Source organism: Coregonus clupeaformis, chromosome 33 (genome assembly GCF_020615455.1).
Source record: "Coregonus clupeaformis isolate EN_2021a chromosome 33, ASM2061545v1, whole genome shotgun sequence".
NCBI classification, from domain to species: domain Eukaryota; kingdom Metazoa; phylum Chordata; class Actinopteri; order Salmoniformes; family Salmonidae; genus Coregonus; species Coregonus clupeaformis.
Genome location: NC_059224.1, coordinates 27,982,940 through 28,004,474, shown reverse-complemented (window position 1 = coordinate 28,004,474; position 21,535 = coordinate 27,982,940). Strand labels below are relative to the sequence as shown.

Here is a 21,535-nt window from a genome sequence, read left to right as displayed (position 1 = left end):
GGTGCATCTAAAAATGTAAAGGCCAGAAGCTCCAATGAGAACGTTACATTACACAGTCTGCATGTCAATGGAGCTTTATGCAATTTATCCATCAATAATATTACAACTACAAATTCACTATAGGGCCCCGTGTAGCTCAGTTGGTAGAGCATGGCGCTTGCAACGCCAGGGTTGTGGGTTCGTTTCCCACGGGGGGCCAGTATGAAACATGTATGCACTCGCTAACTGTAAGTCGCTCTGGATAAGAGCGTCTGCTAAATGACTAAAATGTAAAATGTATCCCAAACATTAGGAACACCTTGCTAATATTGAGTTGCACCCCCCCCTTTTGCCTTCAGAACAGCCTCAATTCGTAGGGGCATGGACTCTATAAGGTGTCGAAAGCGTTCCACAGGGATGTTGGCCCATGTTGACTCCAATGCTTCCCACAGTTGTGTCAAGTTGGCTGGATGTCCTTTGGTGGTGGACCATTCTTGATACACACGGGAAACTGTTGAGCGTGAAAAACCCTGCAGTGTTTGCAGTTCTTGACACACACCGGTGCGGCTGGCACATACTACCATACCCTGTTCAAAGGCACTTAAATCTATTGTCTTGCCCATTCACCCTCTCAATGGCACACATACACAATCTGTGTCTCAATTGTCTCATGGCTTAAAAACAGCTAAACCTGCTGCAGTGCAATAATGAACATTAGCAGGATGCAACATTATACATCTAAAACTTCCTCACTGTAAACATTCTTTGAAAATCATAAGAGGAACCTGCTAACATCAAAAAGTAAGACACTAGTTTACAATGCAATGCCTCTGGGATAATTTGATGCAATTTGGGATCAGTTTTATGTTCGGCCCCAGGGGCTGAATATGGGGCCTTCTTAAATATGCTAAGAGGCTGGGCCTCATGGGAGTAGCAGAAATAACATCCCCAGTCCCTCTGGTCATAACAGCCTTGTTATCACTATCAGTCTTCTGATCTCAAAACAAACACAGATATTATGTATTATTAAACATCTGTTTAAGATTTACATTCAGACCGCTGCATAGATACAGAACAGAGATATGGTAGATTCCTTTCCTCTCAGGGCTGCCGAAGCACCGTGTCAGTCTCCAGAGTCTGGGCGTTCATAGTGCCCATGTCGGTCCCCCTCTCTGGGCAGCGTGCAGTGGGCGGCAGCCCCTTCCCTGGGTTAACACGATAACCACACCATACAGTGCATTCGGAAAGTATTCAGACCCCTTGACTTTCTCCACATTTTGTTACGTTACAGCCTTATTCTAAAATGGATAAAAAAATAAATACATCTCATCAATCTACACACAGTACCCCATAATGACAAAGTGAAAACAGGTTTAGAAATGTTTGCAAATGTTTGCAAATGTATTAAAAATAAAAAACAGACCCTATGCTATGAGACTCGAAATTGAGCTCAGGTGCATCCTGTTTCCATTGATCATCCTTGAGATGTTTCTACAATTTGATTGGAGTCCACCTGTGGTAAATTCAATTGATTGGACATGATTTGGAAAGGCACACATCTGTCTATATAAGGTTGGCACAGTTGGCAGTGCAAGTCAGAGCAAAAACCAAGCCGTGAGGTCGAAGGAATTGTCCGTAGAGCTCCGAGACAGGATTGTGTCGAGGCACAGATCTGGGGAAGGGTACCAAAACATTTCTGTAGCATTGAAGGTCCCCAAGAACACAGTGGCCTCCATCATTCTTAAATGGAAGAAGTTTGGAACCGCCATGTTTCTTCCTAGAGCTGGCCGCCCGGCCAAACTGAACAATCGGGGGAGAAGGGCCTTGGTCAGGGAGGTGACCAAGAACCCGATGGTCACTCTGACAGAGCACCAGAGTTCCTCTGTTGAGATGGGAGAACCTTCCAGAAGGACAACCATCTCTGCAGCACTCCAACAATCAGGCCTTTATGGTAGAGTGGCCAAACAGAAGCCACTCCTCAGTAAAAGGCACATGACAGCCTGCTTGGAGTTTGCCAAAAGGCACCTAAAGGACTCTCAGACCATGAGAAACAAGATTCGCTGGTCTGATGAAACCAGGATTTAATTATTTGGCCTGAATGCCAAGCGTCACGTCTGGAGGAAACCTGGCACCATCCCTACGGTGAAGCATGGTGGTGGCAGCATCATGCTGTGGGGATGTTTTTAAGAGGCAGGGACTGGGAGACTAGTCAGGATCGAGGGAACGATGAACGTAGCAAAGTACAGAGAGATCCTCGATGAAAACCTGGTTCACCTTCCAACAGGACAACAACCCTAAGCACACAGCCAAGACAATGCAGGAGTGGCTTCAGGACAAGTCTCTGAATGTCCTTGAGTGGCCCAGCCAGAGCCCGGACTTGAACCCGATCGAATATCTCTGGAGAGACCTGAAAATAACTGTGCAGCGACGCTTCCCATCCAACCTGACAGAACTTGAGAGGATCTGCAGAGAAGAATAGGAGAAACTCCCCAAATACAGGTGTGCCAAGCTTGTAGCGTCATACCCAAGAAGACTCGAGGCTGTAATCGCTGCCAAAGGTGCTTCAACAAAGTACTGAGTAAAGGGTCTGAATACTTACATGTATGTAAATGTGATATTTCAGGTGTTTTTTTTTATGTTTGCAAAAATTTCTAAAAACAGTTTTTTGCTTTGTCATTATGTGGTATTGTGTAATAAGGCTGTAACGTAACAAAATGTGGAAATAGTCAAGGGGTCCGAATACTTTCCGAAGGCACTCTACACAATTATTCGGGCCCCTGGGTGTTGGAGCTGGCAGCCCTCAGTTATGTTGTGGTGGGGAGCAGGAAGGGAATGCTCCCCTTACCGGTGGGCTGAGCCACAGCTGCACGCCCCCAGAGACTGTGCCCCTGTGACTATCTACAGTTGAAGTTGGATGTTTACATACACCTTAGCCAAATACATTTAAACTCAGTTTTTCACAATTCCTGACATTTAATCCTAGTAAAAATTCCCTGTCTTAAGGCAGTTAGGATCACCACTTTATTTTAAGAATGTGAAATGTCAGAATAATAGTAGAGAGAATGATTTATTCCAGCTTTTATTTCTTTCATCACATTCCCAGTGGGTCAGAAGTTTACATACACTCAATTAGTATTTGGTAGCATTGCCTTTAAATTGTTTAACTTGGGTCAAATGTTTCAGGTAACCTTCCACAAGCTTCCCACAATAAGTTGGGTGAATGTTGGCCCATTCCTCCTGACAGAGCTTGTGTATCTGAGTCAGGTTTGTAGGCCTCCTTGCTCGCACATGCTTTTTCAGTTCTGCCCACAGATTTTCTATAGGATTGAGGTCAGGGCTTTGTGATGGCCACTCCAATACCTTAACTTTGTTGTCCTTAAGCCATTTTGCCACAACTTTGGAAGTATGCTTGGGGTCATTGTCCATTTGGAAGACCCATTTGCGACCAAGCTTTAACTTCCTGACTGATGTCTTGAGATGTTGCTTCAATATATCCACATCATTTTCCTTCCTCATGATACCATCTATTTTGTGAAGTGCACCAGTCCCTCCTGCAGCAAAGCACCCCCACAGCATGATGCTGCCACCCCCGTGCTTCACGGTTGGGATGGTGTTCTTCGGCTTGCAAGCCCCCCCTTTTCCTCCAAACATAACGATGGTCATTATGGCCAAACAGTTCTATTTTTGTTTCATCAGACCAGAGGACATTTCTCCAAAAAGTACGATCTTTGTCCCCATGTGCAGTTGCAAACCGTAGTCTGGCTTTTTTATGGCGGTTTTGGAGCAGTGGCTTCTTCCTTGCTGAGCGGCCTTTCAGGTTATGTCGATATAGGACTCATTTTACTGTGGATATAGATACTTTTGTACCTGTTTCCTCCAGCATCTTCACAAGGTCCTTTGCTGTTGTTCTGGAATTGATTTGCACTTTTTGCACCAGGTTGAGTGATAAAGAGAGAGGGAGAGAAGCATAGAGTGCTGAAGAGAGAAGCACACACACAGACATACAGACAGACGGACACCACCATTACCATGTGTCACAAGCTTTTGAGGAATGTGGATTAATGAGTAAAGCCAATGCTTTTATCTAGCCGCTCTGTTGCCTTTGGCCTGAGATAGTGTCTAGATGTGCCTTATGCTGCAGCAATATGTAGCAATCCTCTAGAAACCAGAAAAAAATAACAAACTAGAAAAGATACACAACCAAGGAACAAAACAGATGAATACCATACAATTAATAGAATACTGTCTCGGAACAATAACAGCCATACACAAAATAGAGTAGATATAAATAATACTTAGGAGAGGAGGAGGTTGTCGGGTGAGGTCGTCGGGTAAGCTTGGCTTAATACATAGTTTGGGCTTTGTCGAGTAAAGCTTAAACTATGTATTTAGATTGTAGTTAGGTATTGTAGGTAGTTATCGTGGGTTGTTGTATGTAATTATTGTAGGTTAGTATTGTATTCGGCTGAGCCCGGTGAAGCACGAAGCTAGCTAGCTAACCCACTACCTGGACTAGCTGGCGGGTAGCTACTGGCAACTATTAGCAACGGTATAGTTGTTTCACGCCTGAGAGTGCCTGTAATTACGCCAGCTGGCTGCCTACAATAATTACATACAATAATGCCTACCATTCAGCTGTTTTCTAACCTCATTGTCTGAACCGTTAACGTTAGGTAGTAAGTGGCTACTGTGCTTGAAATTTAGCTAGCTTGTTGCTACCTGGATAGCTACTAGTAAACAATAGCTGGAATGACCTAGCAAACAGACGCAAACTGGCTGAGTCAATTCAGTGGCTAGCTTTGCACCTGGCTAGCTAACAGTAGCTGCTAGGGGTAAGTCATAACCTACATTTGTGTTTTGTTTTTACATATTGGTAGCCAGAGTCGTTCAAGGAATTCGGGACTTGGGTGACTAGTTAACGTTAGCTTGGCTCTCTCTATGTGTTCGTGCCGTGAAAGGAGGGGTTTCTTCTTTGTCTGAAAGCAATGGCTAGCTAGTATGCTAACTATTCTAGCTAACTAACTGGCTGAATAAGTTGACGACGGACTCGCTCAAGCTGTCGGGACTAACCCACAACGTTAGACACGGACACGAACGATCTGCTTGGCGTGTTGACACTCTGGTGGTTTGTTGTGGCGGAGTATTGGTGCTAAACCGTGTTGTTGGAGTCCGGCATGCTAGCTGGCTGTGGCGTCTTATGACTAGGTGCCCTGGACGGTTTTCACGGAAGAATATTGTACCAAGTTAGCTAGCTGAATAAACTAAGTTAGTCTATTCCTAGAAAACATTGAACCGCTGTAGTTTACAACAATTATAGTTTCTGAGGTGGAAGTTGGGAGAGTTATATTTGGGAGTTCATCCTTGACCGCTGGCTATGTCCCTTCCGTCTTCAAGAGAGCGAGAGTTGCACCCCTTCTCAAAAAACCAACACTCGATCCCTCTGATGTCAACAACTACAGACCAGTATCCCTTCTTTCTTTTCTCTCCAAAACTATTGAGCGTGCCGTCTTTAGCCAACTCTCTTGCTATCTCTCTCAGAATGACCTTCTTGATCCAAACCAGTCAGGTTTCAAGACTGGTCATTCAACTGAGACTGCTCTTCTCTGTGTCACGGAGGCTCTCCGCACTGCTAAAGCTAACTCTCTCTCCTCTGCTCTTGTCCTTCTAGACCTGTCTGCTGCCTTTGATACTGTGAACCATCAGATCCTCCTCTCCACCCTCTCCGAGCTGGGCATCTCCGGCGCGGCTCACTCTTGGATTGCGTCCTACCTGACCAGTCGCTCCTACCAAGTGGCGTGGCGAGAAGCTGTCTCCGCACCACGTGCTCTCACCACTGGTGTCCCCCAGGGCTCAGTTCTAGGCCCTCTCCTATTCTCGCTATACACCAAGTCACTTGGCTCTGTCATATCCTCACATGGTCTCTCCTATCATTGCTACGCAGACGACACACAACTAATCTTCTCCTTTCCCCCTTCTGATAACCAGGTGGCGAATCGTATCTCTGCATGTCTGGCAGACATATCAGTATGGATTACGGATCACCACCTCAAGCTGAACCTTGGCAAGACGGAGCTGCTCTTCATCCCGGGGAAGGACTGCCCGTTCCATGATCTCGCCATCACGGTTGACAACTCCGTTGTGTCCTCCTCCCAGAGTGCGAAGAGCCTTGGCGTGACCCTGGACAACACCCTGTCGTTCTCCGCTAACATCAAGGCGGTGACCCGATCCTGTAGGTTCATGCTCTACAACATTCAGAGAGTACGACCCTGCCTTACACAGGAAGCGGCACAGGTCCTAATCCAGGCACTTGTCATCTCCCGTCTGGATTACTGCAACTCGCTGTTGGCTGGGCTCCCTGCCTGTGCCATTAAACCCCTACAACTCATCCAGAATGCCGCAGCCCGTCTGGTGTTCAACCTACCCAAGTTCTCTCACGTCACCCCGCTCCTCCGCACACTCCACTGGCTTCCAGTTGAAGCTCGCATCTGCTACAAGACCATGGTGCTTGCCTACGGAGCTGTGAGGGGAACGGCACCTCCGTACCTTCAGGCTCTGATCAGTCCCTACACTCAAACGAGGGCATTGCGTTCATCCACCACTGGCCTGCTGGCTCCACTACCTCTGCGGAAGCACAGTTCCCGCTCAGCCCAGTCAAAACTGTTCACTGCTCTGGCACCCCAATGGTGGAACAAGCTCCCTCACGACGCCAGGTCAGCGGAGTCACTCACCACCTTCCGGAGACATTTGAAACCCCACCTCTTTAAGGAATACCTGGGATAGGATAAAGTAATCCTTCTACCCCCCCCTTTCACAAAAACATTGTAAAGTGGTTGTCCCACTGGCTATAAGGTGAATGCACCAATTTGTAAGTCGCTCTGGATAAGAGCGTCTGCTAAATGAAGTAAATGTAAATGTGAATGTACTTCATTTTGACCATACATTTACAGAAACAACACCAAATACATGACACGACACATGAACGTCACATGTACGTCACTGTCACAGGAGCAGGCAGAGAGGGATTCATCACAAATACCGGACATAAATAATCCTTCCCATTTCGTGCCACTGAAATATGAATCATTACCCTGACAACCAGGTATTCTCTCTCTCTGGAGGCACACACACATCCCCCTATTGCAGCGCAGCTATACCTCACCTGCAGGGTTTCAATTTAGCATTTGCATATCAATGTAGACCAATTTAGCAAAACAATATCAATGTAGACCATGGGAAACAAATTAGGTAGATGGCTCTGTCAAGACTTTTATTAACATGTGGAGTAACAAACATGGAGACAGTGCTTTTGCAGGGAGGGAGAATATATGAGAGGAGAAAGCCATGAGGAATACTGAGAGGAATACATTCTACTTAGCATGGTGACATCTCCACATACGCTAATTTACATGTATCAACTGGAGCCACAGCTACAGCCCTGTAAACCGTAATAGAAACTCAGCCGTCTCAGAAGCGAGTACAAAAGGAGAAAGACTTTCACCACCACTGTTCCTCATCTAATGTAGTAAGTCACTTGGGGAGAATTAAAATATAGCTCTTTTCCTTTAAGCAGATTGTGTGTTATTGTTGGTTGCCCTTAGCCTCTACCTTTCCCTTTTGCTCTGTTCTGGGATTATGACTTGTGATTTGCATGAGAGTTTAGAGATTAGATTCCCATCAGGCCAAGGTTTTCTCCTACTGTGGTCACAGCAGGTAGAGATAGCATGTCATTACATCAGCCACAGCTCATTTGAATGCATCACAGTTAGTTATACTGTGAGGACAAGAGCCATTTAGAGAATATTAATCAAATATGACTGTCTGAGGATAGAGGTAAAGGATCTTGGTTTTATGCTCCTGCTGCTCAGAGCACAGTTAAACCAAACCATTAGCACTGCATGCTCAGTATTAGGACATCTTCATGATTGATGATTTCAACCCAAGGACAAACATATATTTTCTAAAAGTAATTCCGGATACCACTATCATTTCAACATTGGACAGCATGCTCTCCTGAGAATTGTATTGTACCATAAAGAACATATTGTATTGTGAACCTCTGACACAAGCATTCCATCACACCGATGCATTCATTCCTCATACTAGTCTGGTTGGAGGCAAAGATTACAGTTGTGGTCAAAGTGGTCAGGGGGCTGAGACAAAGTCCAAAGCCAAATCAATAAACGCTGCCTCAACTTCCCTGTTCCCACACCTTTCCCAGCAGTCGATTTACAGTACAACACTAATAAACCAACAATTACATATAGTATTGTTGTTGCTAATATCTTAAGAGAGAAGGATAGGGCATTTTCATTTAAATTGGCTCAGCTAAATGCTGCAAAGGTTTTAGCCAAAATACCAGTGTCTATCTATCACAGCCAAGGCATTGTGTCAGACCTTAATTCAGAATATTCCATCAATACTGAAACTAATTAGAGACCTTTACATTCTCCACTACCCTCCTGATGCTCTACAGTATAATGCTATTAATATTCATTCATCCTCCACTGTCAATAAATAGCACACAAGTCCCTACGGCTCCCCTTAGGAGTTCAAAAGCAATTTGTTCTGGCGAGGAACATGGATGCTTGTGTTGTTCCTAGGCAATTTGATTTGAACAAGATTTAATGTTGACTTAACGTTGACTGTAGCTGCAATAAGGGCATCAGACGACTACCAAAATGAGAGAATAAATAAATAAAAAGAAACTGCTATGATTAATCTTTGAATGATTCAGTCAGATACAGTAGCATTGTCCTATAGTAGAAACTCCAAAGGACAGATATGTCTCAGGTATTGAATGGAATCCTTTCTTCTCTACTAAGACTGGCAATTTGAATGACTTTGCTACCTTACTGTTTCAGTGTAGAAAAGACAGACATATTATCCAAAGTATAACTCAATCCCTTTCTGGTTCTTTGTGGATTGCTTCTCTCTGAGTCTGGTCAGTAATAGCTCTTGCCTTCAAAGCAGCAGAGACGCTGTAGAAATGCATCTAGGGGCCATGACAATATTGAGTTCACTTCTCTCTTTCTTCCCACACTGACTGCCTGCAATGGCCTCCAATGGATTACAGGTGCAGAAGAAGTCATTCATATTCCACACAGTGGGTAGGGGAACATGCATTATAGAGAGGGATCAGCGCTGGGCTGATTGGGGTGGTGGTCTGCAGTAGACGTGGCTATTTGTCAATGCAGGACCACCTTGAGGAAGCAGGGAGGGAGAGAGAGAGAGAGAGAGAGAGAGAGAGACAGAGAGAGAGAGAGAGAGATAGAGAGAGACAGAGAGAGAGAGAGAGACAGAGAGAGAGAAACACAAAAATACTGTTTATCTGTTCTCTTTCTCTGCATGTAGCCACAAAGGTAAAGTACAAGTGGCCTGTGGACTGCATATCCTTATCCGCTCTCCATTGCACTGGCTGCTGCTGGCCCAACATAACAAATGAGACAAGGTAGAGAAGGCCTAATCATATATTAGGAAAGGTTAATTTCATGGACAGACCGCAATGGATACTTCCTGAATTCTGCTACCGCTCGTACCATTTGGTAATAATCTCTCTAGCCTTTCTGAGCACGGCACAATGAAGTTGTTTTCCCCCAAACAAGGACAAGAATATAATGAATTACTCTCAACGTCGGTAATACCCCAGAGAATCTGGCATGGGGGCAAGCTAATACAAATGAACTGACAACAGAATATACTAGAGGTTTATGCTCCAGTTGTACAATTAAAATGATTGGGGTGAATGATTTAGTGAAGTACACCACAAAACCTTCCATTGAATGCTCTAACGTTATCCTCTTGGATTTGTGACCTATACAACAATACCCCAAATACCCGTTTTATTACAATTTCCCAATAAATTGCAAAAACAAAAAAGCCTCTCTCTGCCCTGTGATTTTATTGTGCCTGTATTACAATACTGCAAGGTCGACTCACTCTTGGCTTACCACCTCCAGACTGCTGATGCAAGGATCAGTTCTTATCAGAAGCTACCCTGCTCGTACTCAAGTGAGTGAGTGTGGGCCACCTTATCAACAGACAGCATCTCTTGACTGTGATTGGGGCAAAGTGATTGCGGTGAGGAAACGATGCCCCTTAGTGACAGCTCAAGGACCTTATTACAACGGTTAGAGAGATGGAAGGAACAGCCTTGAACTGCTGGGAGTGTGGTAGCTACTAGCTAGACCCTTCGCTCCACTTCACACTCTCCAATCACAGGGTAGGCTGGAAACATTGACACAGACCTCAGGACTTAATGGCATTTCTGTGCTGAAAGAGGCTGTCGCAGACATTGTACTGTATTTATTAAGGGGCCTGCCAACCCAAGAAGCACAGTAAAAATAAAACCAGTGGTGGGTGTTCTTTGATAAAGTGAAAGCACTCTATTCAGAGTGGTATCTGACTCACTTCCAGGTTACATACAGTACTTACATGTACTGTATATACAGTAGTCACCGTACAATACAGTGCAATCTGCCAGCCATTGTTGATGCTTTTATAGGCCATGGTTGACTTTGAAAAAGCTGCATTTTAAAGGTAACATAAAGAGAGGGAAATATCAGCCACTTTTAGAGTTAACACAGCAAAGGTTTGCTGGGGTGGAAGAGAGAGTGCAGAGACAAGATTACACGGCATAAAGCCACCCATTTTAATCTCTCTTTCTTTGTCTCTCACTTTAGCAGTGGGCAGTAATCAGCACTACATGAGTCAGAGCTGGGAAAGCGATTAGAGGGCTTTATTTATTGTAAGGCGTGACGAATGGCCAGTGTTTTGGTGGTCTAGCTGCTTTAACAGTAATGATGGCGATCAGCCCACCCGGCCGGACGGGACGTAGGAAGATGAAGGCCCACATTGTAGCCCAACCACCCTGGCACGCTGCCCTCGCTGACTCTCATCGTCCTCCTTTTCATCTTCCCAAATGACATCGATGCTCTGCAGAAATACACGCTGGTCCTCTCTGATGAACTGAATAGCCTTTCAGTGCAGCGTGAAAGCTGTGATCGATCACTAGCTCACAGCACGGAGAGAAAAAGCAAACCAAGAAAATGTCCAAACGATTGGCGAAAAACCGAAGGCAATATGTGGAATAGGATTGTCTAAGATAATAGCGATGCACAATCCCTTACAATCTGAATAATTATGATAGATGAAATACTTTGAGGGCAAATCATTTATATTTGTTCTACCACACAATTAAAAGAGAGAAGGCTTACTTAACATTCTCTCACAGTAAACTCTGCTTCACCTAAATCTCATTTTATCAGAGCTGCAGCAGTAAGAGATGATTATCTGCACAGGAGAATGGATGCTGGAGGCTTGTGGAAAAGGTGTGTGTGTGTGTGTAGCACTCACCTTGTACTGGAACAGTAAGAGGCCACAGAACAGACTATAGAGGTCAGCGGTCAGCAGAGAGAGGTTGACCGACGCGGCGCTGCTCCTTTTGATAACCACGGGCATGAAGCTGTACAGGCCAAACATGCAGGCACTGAAGCCGATGTAGAGCAACCCTGGGGAAGGCCACACACACACAGACACACAGAACATGATGAGTGACAGAGCCGCAGGGACAGAGACTGGACTATAATAATTAACTGTACAGTGCTCTCTAGAATACCAACTAGCCAGCTAGATATCATTCACCTGTCTGTCTATCAAGGGTTGCATAGAAGTGTTTTCTCCTTGTGATCATGCAAGGACAGAAGGACCTTTATGACAGAGTAGAGAGGGGCTCATCTTCCCCATTCATCTTCCCCATTTCCATATTACACGTGCAGTGATTTGTCCAATTATCTAACATTTTGTTGGATCCTGTGACATTCTTCCTGCATACCAAACAGATTAATCTCTCGTGGGCAGATTCTGCTTGTAGACCGAAGAATCTGTCGGGATTGAATGGGCTGCGCGCGGTAACGAGCAGCATTTGTTCAGTTTTGGGGGGCTTTGGCTAAGAGTTTCCTTTTGCGAGGGTGGAGACTTTGTTTTTGCCGGAACTCTCATTTCCTAACACGTATAGACACAGAAGTTAATCACGCAGCTGACCAAATTACGCAAGATTTTACTGCTGTTTTAACCAAGATTACAAACTGATATAAATGGGAATTTAGTCATGTCAGCATTTCCTCATTTACCAATCTTTCACCAAAAACATATATTATTATTATATATTATTAAGGGGAAGGAGAATACCGTTAAATATATATGTCAGGTCACTGTGAAGGTCAATAACAGTGAAACGACAGACATTAAGGAAGAAGTGGGCATCTGAGACAGAAGATGTCGACACAATGACCGACATATCAGAGAGAAGGTGGTCATATAGCGGACGAAGGACATTCTGATAATCTTTTGTCCTGCAGAAACACGGTAATAGGATTTAGTGTTGAAATATAATTACATTCTCATCTAGTTTCAGGATCGGCTTTTTGAAATGCATTCATGAAAGACAACTTTTACTGCCTCAGATGAAATGACAACACAGACAGGCAACGGTAATTTGTCTCAAAACTAAACGTAAATAGCATTTATCTGTCAGATTCTGCTCTCAGGCCTTTGCTGAGACCTGTACGCTCTTGTTGATTGGCTCAAACGCTTCCGCATTGTCTCCGTGCTGCTGTGCTGTTTGCTGCTACTTGGCTACCTGCCAAACTATTCACGTTTTACTTTTAATAAACGTTTAATCAATCTCTGTGTTCAACAAATTTACCAACTTTTTAGTTTTGTCCTCACTCATCTTTTTTCGTTAAACTTTTTCACCCCGGACGTTTTATCCCGAGACAGAAGAGTCATTTTCCTGTGCGTTTTTGCTGCCAACTTTACTTTATTTTCCTTTTTCCATCGCAACTTTTTTCCCTCATTCAACTTTTTCACTCCGGACGCTTTATCTGGACATGGTTCGTCAACATCTTCAACAGCCGAAGCTAAGTAGTAACATTAACATGATGTCTTCTAAATGCAGTCGCTGTACTCATAATATACAGGAGAACGATCGCCTTACGGCGAGAATAGCTGTGCTACAAGCCCAGCTTCAGACGCAATCGTTAGGCAAGGGTAATTTCAGTGTAGGAAAGGAAGAAACAGCGTCTGTGCCACCAGTAAGTACAGATAGTAACGTTAGTATAAATCCCCCCGCACAGTCCCCGCAGCCGGACAACTTTCTCATGGCTTCTGGAGGGAAATACTGTTGGAATGATCAACCGGTGTCGCTCATTCAGCCGACAGAAACTTTCAACCGGTTTTCCCCATTATGTAGCGAGTCGGAGTCTGAGTCTGAGTCTTCTCTTGTCTCTACTCCTCCCGTTACGGGGGTCTGAGACGCCGAAGGCTCCCACCATTAGCTCTGACAAATTGAAAACCCTAGTCATTGGCGACTCCATTACCCGCAGTATTAGACTTAAAACGAATCACCCAGCGATCATACACTGTTTACCAGGGGGCAGGGCTACCGACGTTAAGGCTAATCTAAAGATGGTGCTGGCTAAAGCTAAAACTGGCGAGTGTAGAGAGTATAGAGATATTGTTATCCACGTCGGCACCAACGATGTTAGGATGAAACAGTCAGAGGTCACCAAGTGCAACATAGCTTCAGCGTGTAAATTAGCTAGAAAGATGTGTCGGCATCGAGTAATTGTCTCTGGCCCCCTCCCAGTTAGGGGGAGTGACGAGCTCTACAGCAGAGTCTCAGCACTCAATCGCTGGTTGAAAACTGTTTTCTGCCCCTCCCAAAAGATAGAATTTGTAGATAATTGGCCCTCTTTCTGGGACTCACCCACAAACAGGACCAAGCCTGACCTGCTGATGAGGGACGGACTCCATCCTAGCTGGAGGGGTGCTCTCATCTTATCTACCAACATAGATAGGGCTCTAACTCCTCTAGCCCCACAGTGAAATAGGGTGCAGGCCAGGCAGCAGGCTGTTAGCCAACCTGCCAGCTTAGTGGAGTCTGCCAATAGCACAGTCAGTGTAGTCAGCTCAGCCATACCCATTGAGACTGTGTCTGTGCCTCGACCTAGGTTGGGCAAAACTAAACATGGCGGTGTTCACCTTAGCAATCTTATTAGGATAAAGACCTCCTCCATTCCTGCCATTATTGAAAGAGATCGTGATACCTCACATCTCAAAATAGGGTTACTTAATGTTAGATCCCTCACTTCAAAGGCAGTCATAGTCAATGAACTAATCACTGATCATAATCTTGATGTGATTGGCCTGACTGAAACATGGCTTAAGCCTGATGAATTTGCTGTGTTAAATGAGGCCTCACCTCCTGGTTACACTAGTGACCATATTCCCCGTGCATCCCGCAAAGGCGGAGGTGTTGCTAACATTTACGATAGCAAATTTCAATTTACAAAAAAAAAATGGCGTTTTCGTCTTTTGAGCTTCTAGTCATGAAATCTATGCAGCCTACTCAATCACTTTTTATAGCTACTGTTTACAGGCCTCCTGGGCCATATACAGCGTTCCTCTCTGAGTTTCCTGAATTCCTATCAGACCTTGTAGTCATAGCAGATCATATTCTAATTTTTGGTGATTTTAATATTCACATGGAGAAGTCCACAGACCCACTCCAAAAGTCTTTCGGAGCCATCATCGACTCAGTGGGTTTTGTCCAACATGTCTCTGGACCTACTCACTGCCACAGTCATACTCTGGACCTAGTTTTGTCCCATGGAATAAATGTTGTAGATCTTAATGTTTTTCCACAAAATCCTGGACTATCGGACCACCATTTTATTACGTTTGCAATCGCAACAAATAATCTGCTCAGACCCCAACCAAGGAGCATCAAAAGTCGTGCTATAAATTCTCAGACAACACAAAAATTCCTTGATGCCCTTCCAGACTCCTTCTGCCTACCCAAGGACGTCAGAGGACAAAAATCAGTTAACCACTTAACTGAGGAACTCAATTTAACCTTGCGCAATACCCTAGATGCAGTTGCACCCCTAAAAACGAAAAACATTTGTCATAAGAAACTAGCTCCCTGGTATACAGAAAATACCCGAGCTTTGAAGCAAGCTTCCAGGAAATTGGAACGGAAATGGCGCCACACCAAACTGGAAGTCTTCCGACTAGCTTGGAAAGACAGTACCGTGCAGTACCGAAGAGCCCTCACTGCTGCTCGATCATCCTACTTTTCCAACTTAATCGAGGAAAATAAGAACAATCCAAAATTTCTTTTTGATACTGTTGCAAAGCTAACTAAAAAGCAGCATTCCCCAAGAGAGGATGGCTTTCACTTCAGCAGTAATAAATTCATGAACTTCTTTGAGGAAAAGATCATGACCATTAGAAAGCAAATTACGGACTCCTCTTTGAATCTGCGTATTCCTCCAGGGCTTAGCTGTCCTGGATCTGCACAGCTCTGCGAGGGCCTGGGATCGGGAGAGACACTTAAGTGTTTTAGTACTATATCTCTTGACACAATGATGAAAATAATCATGGCCTCTAAACCTTCAAGCTGCATACTGGATCCTATTCCTACTAAACTGCTGAAGGAGCTGCTTCCTGTGCTTGGCCCTCCTATGTTGAACATAATAAACAGCTCTCTATCCACCGGATGTGTACCAAAATCACTAAAAGTGGCAGTGATAAAGCCTCTCTTGAAAAAGCCAAACCTTGACCCGGAAAATATAAAAAACTATCGGCCTATATCGAATCTTCCATTCCTCTCAAAAATTTTAGAAAAAGCTGTTGCGCAGCAACTCACTGCCTTTCTGAAGACAAACAATGTATACGAAATGCTTCAGTCTGGTTTTAGACCCCATCATAGCACTGAGACTGCACTTGTGAAGGTGGTAAATGACCTTTTAATGGCGTCAGACCGAGGCTCTGCATCTGTCCTCGTGCTACTAGACCTTAGTGCTGCCTTTGACACTATCGATCACCACATTCTTTTGGAGAGACTGGAAACCCAAATTGGTCTACACGGACAAGTTCTGGCCTGGTTTAGATCTTACCTGTCGGAAAGATATCAGTTTGTCTCTGTGAATGGTCTGTCCTCCGACAAATCAACTGTACATTTCGGTGTTCCTCAAGGTTCCGTTTTAGGACCACTATTGTTTTCACTATATATTTTACCTCTTGGGGATGTTATTCGAAAACATAATGTTAACTTTCACTGCTATGCGGATGACACACAGCTGTACATTTCAATGAAACATGGTGAAGCCCCAAAATTGCCCTCGCTAGAAGCCTGTGTTTCAGACATAAGGAAGTGGATGGCTGAAAACTTTCTACTTTTAAACTCGGACAAAACAGAGATGCTTGTTCTAGGTCCCAAGAAACAAAGAGATCTTCTGTTAAATCTGACAATTCATCTTGATGGTTGTAAAGTCGTCTCAAATAAAACTGTGAAGGACCTCGGCGTTACTCTTGACCCTGATCTCTCTTTTGACGAACATATCAAGACTGTTTCAAGGACAGCTTTTTTCCATCTACGTAACATTGCAAAAATCAGAAATTTTCTGTCCAAAAATGATGCAGAAAAATTAATCCATGCATTTGTTACTTCTAGGTTAGACTACTGCAATGCTCTACTTTCCGGCTACCCGGATAAAGCACTAAATAAACTTCAGTTAGTGCTAAATACGGCTGCTAGAATCCTGACTAGAACCAAGAAATTTGATCATATTACTCCAGTGCTAGCTTCCCTACACTGGCTTCCTGTTAAGGCAAGGGCTGATTTCAAGGTTTTACTGTTAACCTATAAAGCATTACATGGGCTTGCTCCTACCTATCTTTCCGAGTTGGTCCTGCCGTACATACCAATACGTACGCTACGGTCACAAGACGCAGGCCTCCTAATTGTCCCTAGAATTTCTAAGCAAACAGCGGGAGGCAGGGCTTTCTCCTATAGATCTCCATTTTTATGGAACAGTTTGCCTACCCATGTGAGAGACGCAGACTCGGTCTCAACCTTTAAGTCTTTACTGAAGACTTATCTCTTCAGTAGGTCATATGATTGAGTGTAGTCTGGCCCAGGAGTGTGAAGGTGAACGGAAAGGCTCTGGAGCAACGAACAGCCCTTGCTGTCTCTGCCAGGCCGGTTCCCCTCTCTCCACTGGGGTTCTCTGCCTCTAACCCTGTTACAGGGGCTGAGTCACTGGCTTGCTGGTGCTCTTTCATGCCGTCCCTAGGAGGGGTGCGTCACTTGAGTGGGTTGAGTTACTGACGTGATCTTCCTGTCTGGGTTGGCGCCCCCCTTGGTTTGTGCTGTGGTGGAGACCTCTGTGGGCTATACTCGGCCTTGTCTCAGGATTGTAAGTTGGTGGTTGAGGATATCCCTCTGGTGGTGCGGGGCTGTGCTTTGGCAGAGTGGGTGGGGTTATATCCTTCCTGTTTGGCCCTGTCCGGGGTTTCTTCGGATGGGGCCACAGTGTCTCCGGACCGCTCCTGTCTCAGCCTCCAGTATTTATGCTGCAGTAGTTTATGTGTCGGGGGGCTGGGGTTAGTTGGTTATACCTGGAGTACTTCTCCTGTCTTATCCAGTGTCCTGTGTGAATTTAAGTATGCTCTCTCTAATTCTCTCGTTCTCTCTTTCTCTCTGAGAACCTGAGCCCTAGGACCATACGTCAGGACTACCGGGCATGCTGACACCTTGCTGTCCCCAGTCCGCCTGGCCTTGCTGCTATTCCAGTTTCAACTGTTCTGCCTGCGGTTCACGAAACCCCTACCTGTCCCAGACCTGCTGTTTTCAACTCTTAATGATCGGCTATGAAAAGCCAACTGAGAGACCTGAGCCCTAGGACCATACGTCGGGACTACCGGCCGAGGTGACTCCTTGCTGTCCCCAGTCCGCCTGGCCTTGCTGCTATTCCAGTTTCAACTGTTCTGCCTGCGGTTATGGAACCCCTACCTGTCCCAGACCTGCTGTTTTCAACTCTTAATGATCGGCTATGAAAAGCCAACTGAGATTTATTCCTGATTATTATTTGACCATGCTTGTCACTTATGAACATTTTTGAACATCTTGGCATGGTTCTGTTATAATCTCCACCCGGCACAGCCAGAAGAGGACTGGCCACCCCTCATAGCCTGGTTCCTCTCTAGGTTTCTTCCTAGGTTTTGGCCTTTCTAGGGAGTTTTTCCTAGCCACCGTGCTTCTACACCTGCATTACTAGCTGTTTGGGGTTTTAGGCTGGGTTTCTGTACAGCACTTCTGTCACGATCGTCGGAAGGAGCGGACCAATACGCAGCGCGTGGAGTGAACATGATGACTTTATCTATAAAGCAACCACGAAAAAACAACAAAAGACGATAGTGACGTCCTACAGTGACAATATACTGAACTTGGAACAATAACCCACAAAACAAAGGTGAAAACTGACAGTTTAAATATGGCTCCCAATCAGAGATAACGAGCCGACAGCTGACACTCGTTACCTCCGATTGGGAGTCATTGACTACAACATACAACACCTAGAAAAACAACCCACAGACCTGCAAACATAGAAATACACCCGACAGAACTACCAACATAGAAAAACACCCAAATCCCCAACAAAACAACATACACTCTAGCTCACATACAAAAGTCCTAGAGCCAGAGTGTCACAGTACCCCTCTAAAGGTGCACACTCCGGGCGCACCAGCATACGCTCTAGGGGAGGGTCTGGGTGGGCGTCTGTCCACGGTGGTGGCTCTGGCCCCGGTCGTGATCCCCACCCCACCACAGTCACAAACTGCTTAGTAGGCAGTACCGGTCTAAGGGACAGCACCTGACTAAGGGGCAGCACCGGACTAAGTGGCAGCACCGGACTAAGGGGCAGCACCGGACCAAGGGGCAGCACCGGGCTAAGGGGCAGCACCTGACTAAAGGGCAGCACCGGACTGAGGGGCAGATCCTGGCTGGCTGGCTCAGGCGGATCCTGGCTGGACGGCTCTGGCGGATCCTGGCTGGCGGAAGGCTCTGGCTGATCCTGTCTGGCAGAAGGCTCTGGCTGATCCTGTCTGGCAGAAGGCTCTGGCTGATCCTGTCTGGCAGAAGGCTCTGGCTGATCCTGTCTGGCAGAAGGCTCTGGCTGATCCTGTCTGGCAGAAGGCTCTGGCTGATCCTGTCTGGCAGAAGGCTCTGGCTGATCCTGTCTGGCGGAAGGCTCTGGCTGATCCTGTCTGGCGGAAGGCTCTGGCTGATCCTGTCTGGCAGAAGGCTCTGGCTGATCCTGTCTGGCGGAAGGCTCTGACGGCGTTGGGCAGACGGGCAGTTCAGACGGGCGTTGGGCAGACGGACAGTTCAGGCCCCGTTGGGCAGACGGGCAGTTCAGACGGCGTTGGGCAGATGGACAGTTCAGACGGCGTTGGGCAGACGGACAGTTCAGGCCCCGTTGGGCAGACGGCAGACTCTGGCCGTCTGAGGCGCATCGTAGGCCTGGTGCGTGGTGCCGGAACAGGAGGTACCGGGCTGAGGACACGCATCTCAGGGCTAGTGCGGAGAGAAGCAACAGGGCTTGCTGGACCCTGGGAACGCACATGACGCCTAGTGCGGGGAGCCGGAACAGGGCATGCTGGACCCTGGGGACTCCCATAACGCCTAGTGCGGGGAGCCGGAACAGGGCATGCTGGACCCTGGGGACTCACATACCGCCTAGTGCGGGGAGCAGCAACAGGACGCACAGGACTCGGGGAACACACAGGAGGCTTGGTGCGTGGTGTAGGCACTGGTGGTACTGGGCTGGAGCGAGGAGGTGGCGCCGGAAATACCGGACCGTGCAGGCGTACTGGCTCCCTTGAGCACTGAGCCTGCCCAACCTTACCTGGTTGTATACTCCCCGTCGCCCCGACCAGTACGGGAAGGAGGAATAACCCGCACCGGCCTATGTGGGCGAACCGGGAACACCATGCTTAAGGCAGGTGCCATGTAAGCCGGCCCGAGGAGACGCCCTGGTGGCTTGATGCGTAGGGCCGGCTTCATGACCTCCGGCTCAATGCTCAACCTAGCCCGGCCGATACGTGGAGCTGGAATGTACCTTACCGGGCTATGCCTGCGTACAGGAGACACCATGCGCTCTACTGCGTAACACGGTGTCTGCCCGTACTCTCGCTCTCCACGGTCAGTCCAGGGAGTAGGCGCAGGTCTCCTACCTGACTTCGCCATACTCCCTTCTAGCCCCCCCCCAAGAAATTTTTGGGTAATCCTCTCGGGCTTCCAGCCTCGACTCCGTGCTGCCTCCTCATACCACCTCCTCTCGGCTTTAGCTGCCTCCAGCTCTTCACGAGGGCGGTGATATTCCTCCGGTTGTGCCCAAGGACCCTTACCATCCAGAATCTCCTCCCAAGTCCATGAATCCTTAGGAGGTGTCCACAAATCCTGTCTAGGTAGGTCCTGTTGCCGCTTGTTACGCTGCTTGGTCCTTTTACGGTGGGTTATTCTGTCACGATCGTCGGAAGGAGCGGACCAATACGCAGCGCGTGGAGTGAACATGATGACTTTATCTATAAAGCAACCACGAAAAAACAACAAAAGACGATAGTGACGTCCTACAGTGACAATATACTGAACTTGGAACAATAACCCACAAAACAAAGGTGAAAACTGACAGTTTAAATATGGCTCCCAATCAGAGATAACGAGCCGACAGCTGACACTCGTTACCTCCGATTGGGAGTCATTGACTACAACATACAACACCTAGAAAAACAACCCACAGACCTGCAAACATAGAAATACACCCGACAGAACTACCAACATAGAAAAACACCCAAATCCCCAACAAAACAACATACACTCTAGCTCACATACAAAAGTCCTAGAGCCAGAGTGTCACAACTTCGAGATATTAGCTGATGTAAGAAGGGCTATATAAAATAAAATTGATTGATTGATTGATTGCTGCAAAGGTCATTTCCAACTACCTCATTCCACTAAAATAAATCAGGATCCTATTCAATCGCTTTTCATTGTCATAGAGTCATTACATATCAGGAGATTTGTCCTCAGGAGAGACAACAAAAATATCCACTTGTTTATCTGTAGAGAGAAAGTACTGAAGGACAGCTGACTACTGATCAGGTGGGCATTGGATACATTTAAACACTGTTTAAATGCAGTGAAGATTACTAGTCCTAATCTGCATGCTCTGGTTTAGTGCATGAATTCATGACCGTCCCAAGCAACTGCATGTAACAGGATAAGACTATTTTTACCAAAACAAAGGTCTCCATTGAAGACCAGGAATTCTCACTGTATTCAGCATTATTTTTATTCCGATCCACTCAAAAAGACGTATGCCATTTTCTGTAAGGCCAAGCACAGAGACTTCCTAACCCTGTAAGTTTGATTTGACTTGACTTCCTCACAGGCTCACATGGTTTTCTCCAGGCTCTGTTGGTAGTTGGTGGAATAGCTGAACAGAAGGCCTCATGAGTTATTCAAATGCCTTGTTTACTTTGTCTGGCAGCATACCAGAGAGCAATATGGCCGGCACCTGCTTTCCTTAACTAAGTTGAAGTGTATCTCTGGGCTAAGTTTTAATGGTGTAGTAGTATGAGACTCTGCTTTTAGAAACACATCTGAATGCCATGAATATTCAAATCCCTGTTATTAGGAAGGATGAAC

The 21,535-nt window shown here is 46.1% G+C and overlaps 1 protein-coding gene across 2 annotated transcripts in view; it reads right to left on the bottom strand.

The window, feature by feature from the left end:
- slc35f1 (solute carrier family 35 member F1) overlaps positions 1–21,535 on the bottom strand; it is a 148,817-nt gene that overhangs the window by 8,215 nt on the left and 119,067 nt on the right. For both annotated transcript variants that reach the window (XM_041861148.2, XM_041861149.2), the window contains exon 7: positions 11,332–11,486. In XM_041861148.2, coding sequence (XP_041717082.1) covers positions 11,332–11,486 — 155 coding nt within the window. The remainder of the gene's footprint in view (positions 1–11,331; positions 11,487–21,535) is intronic.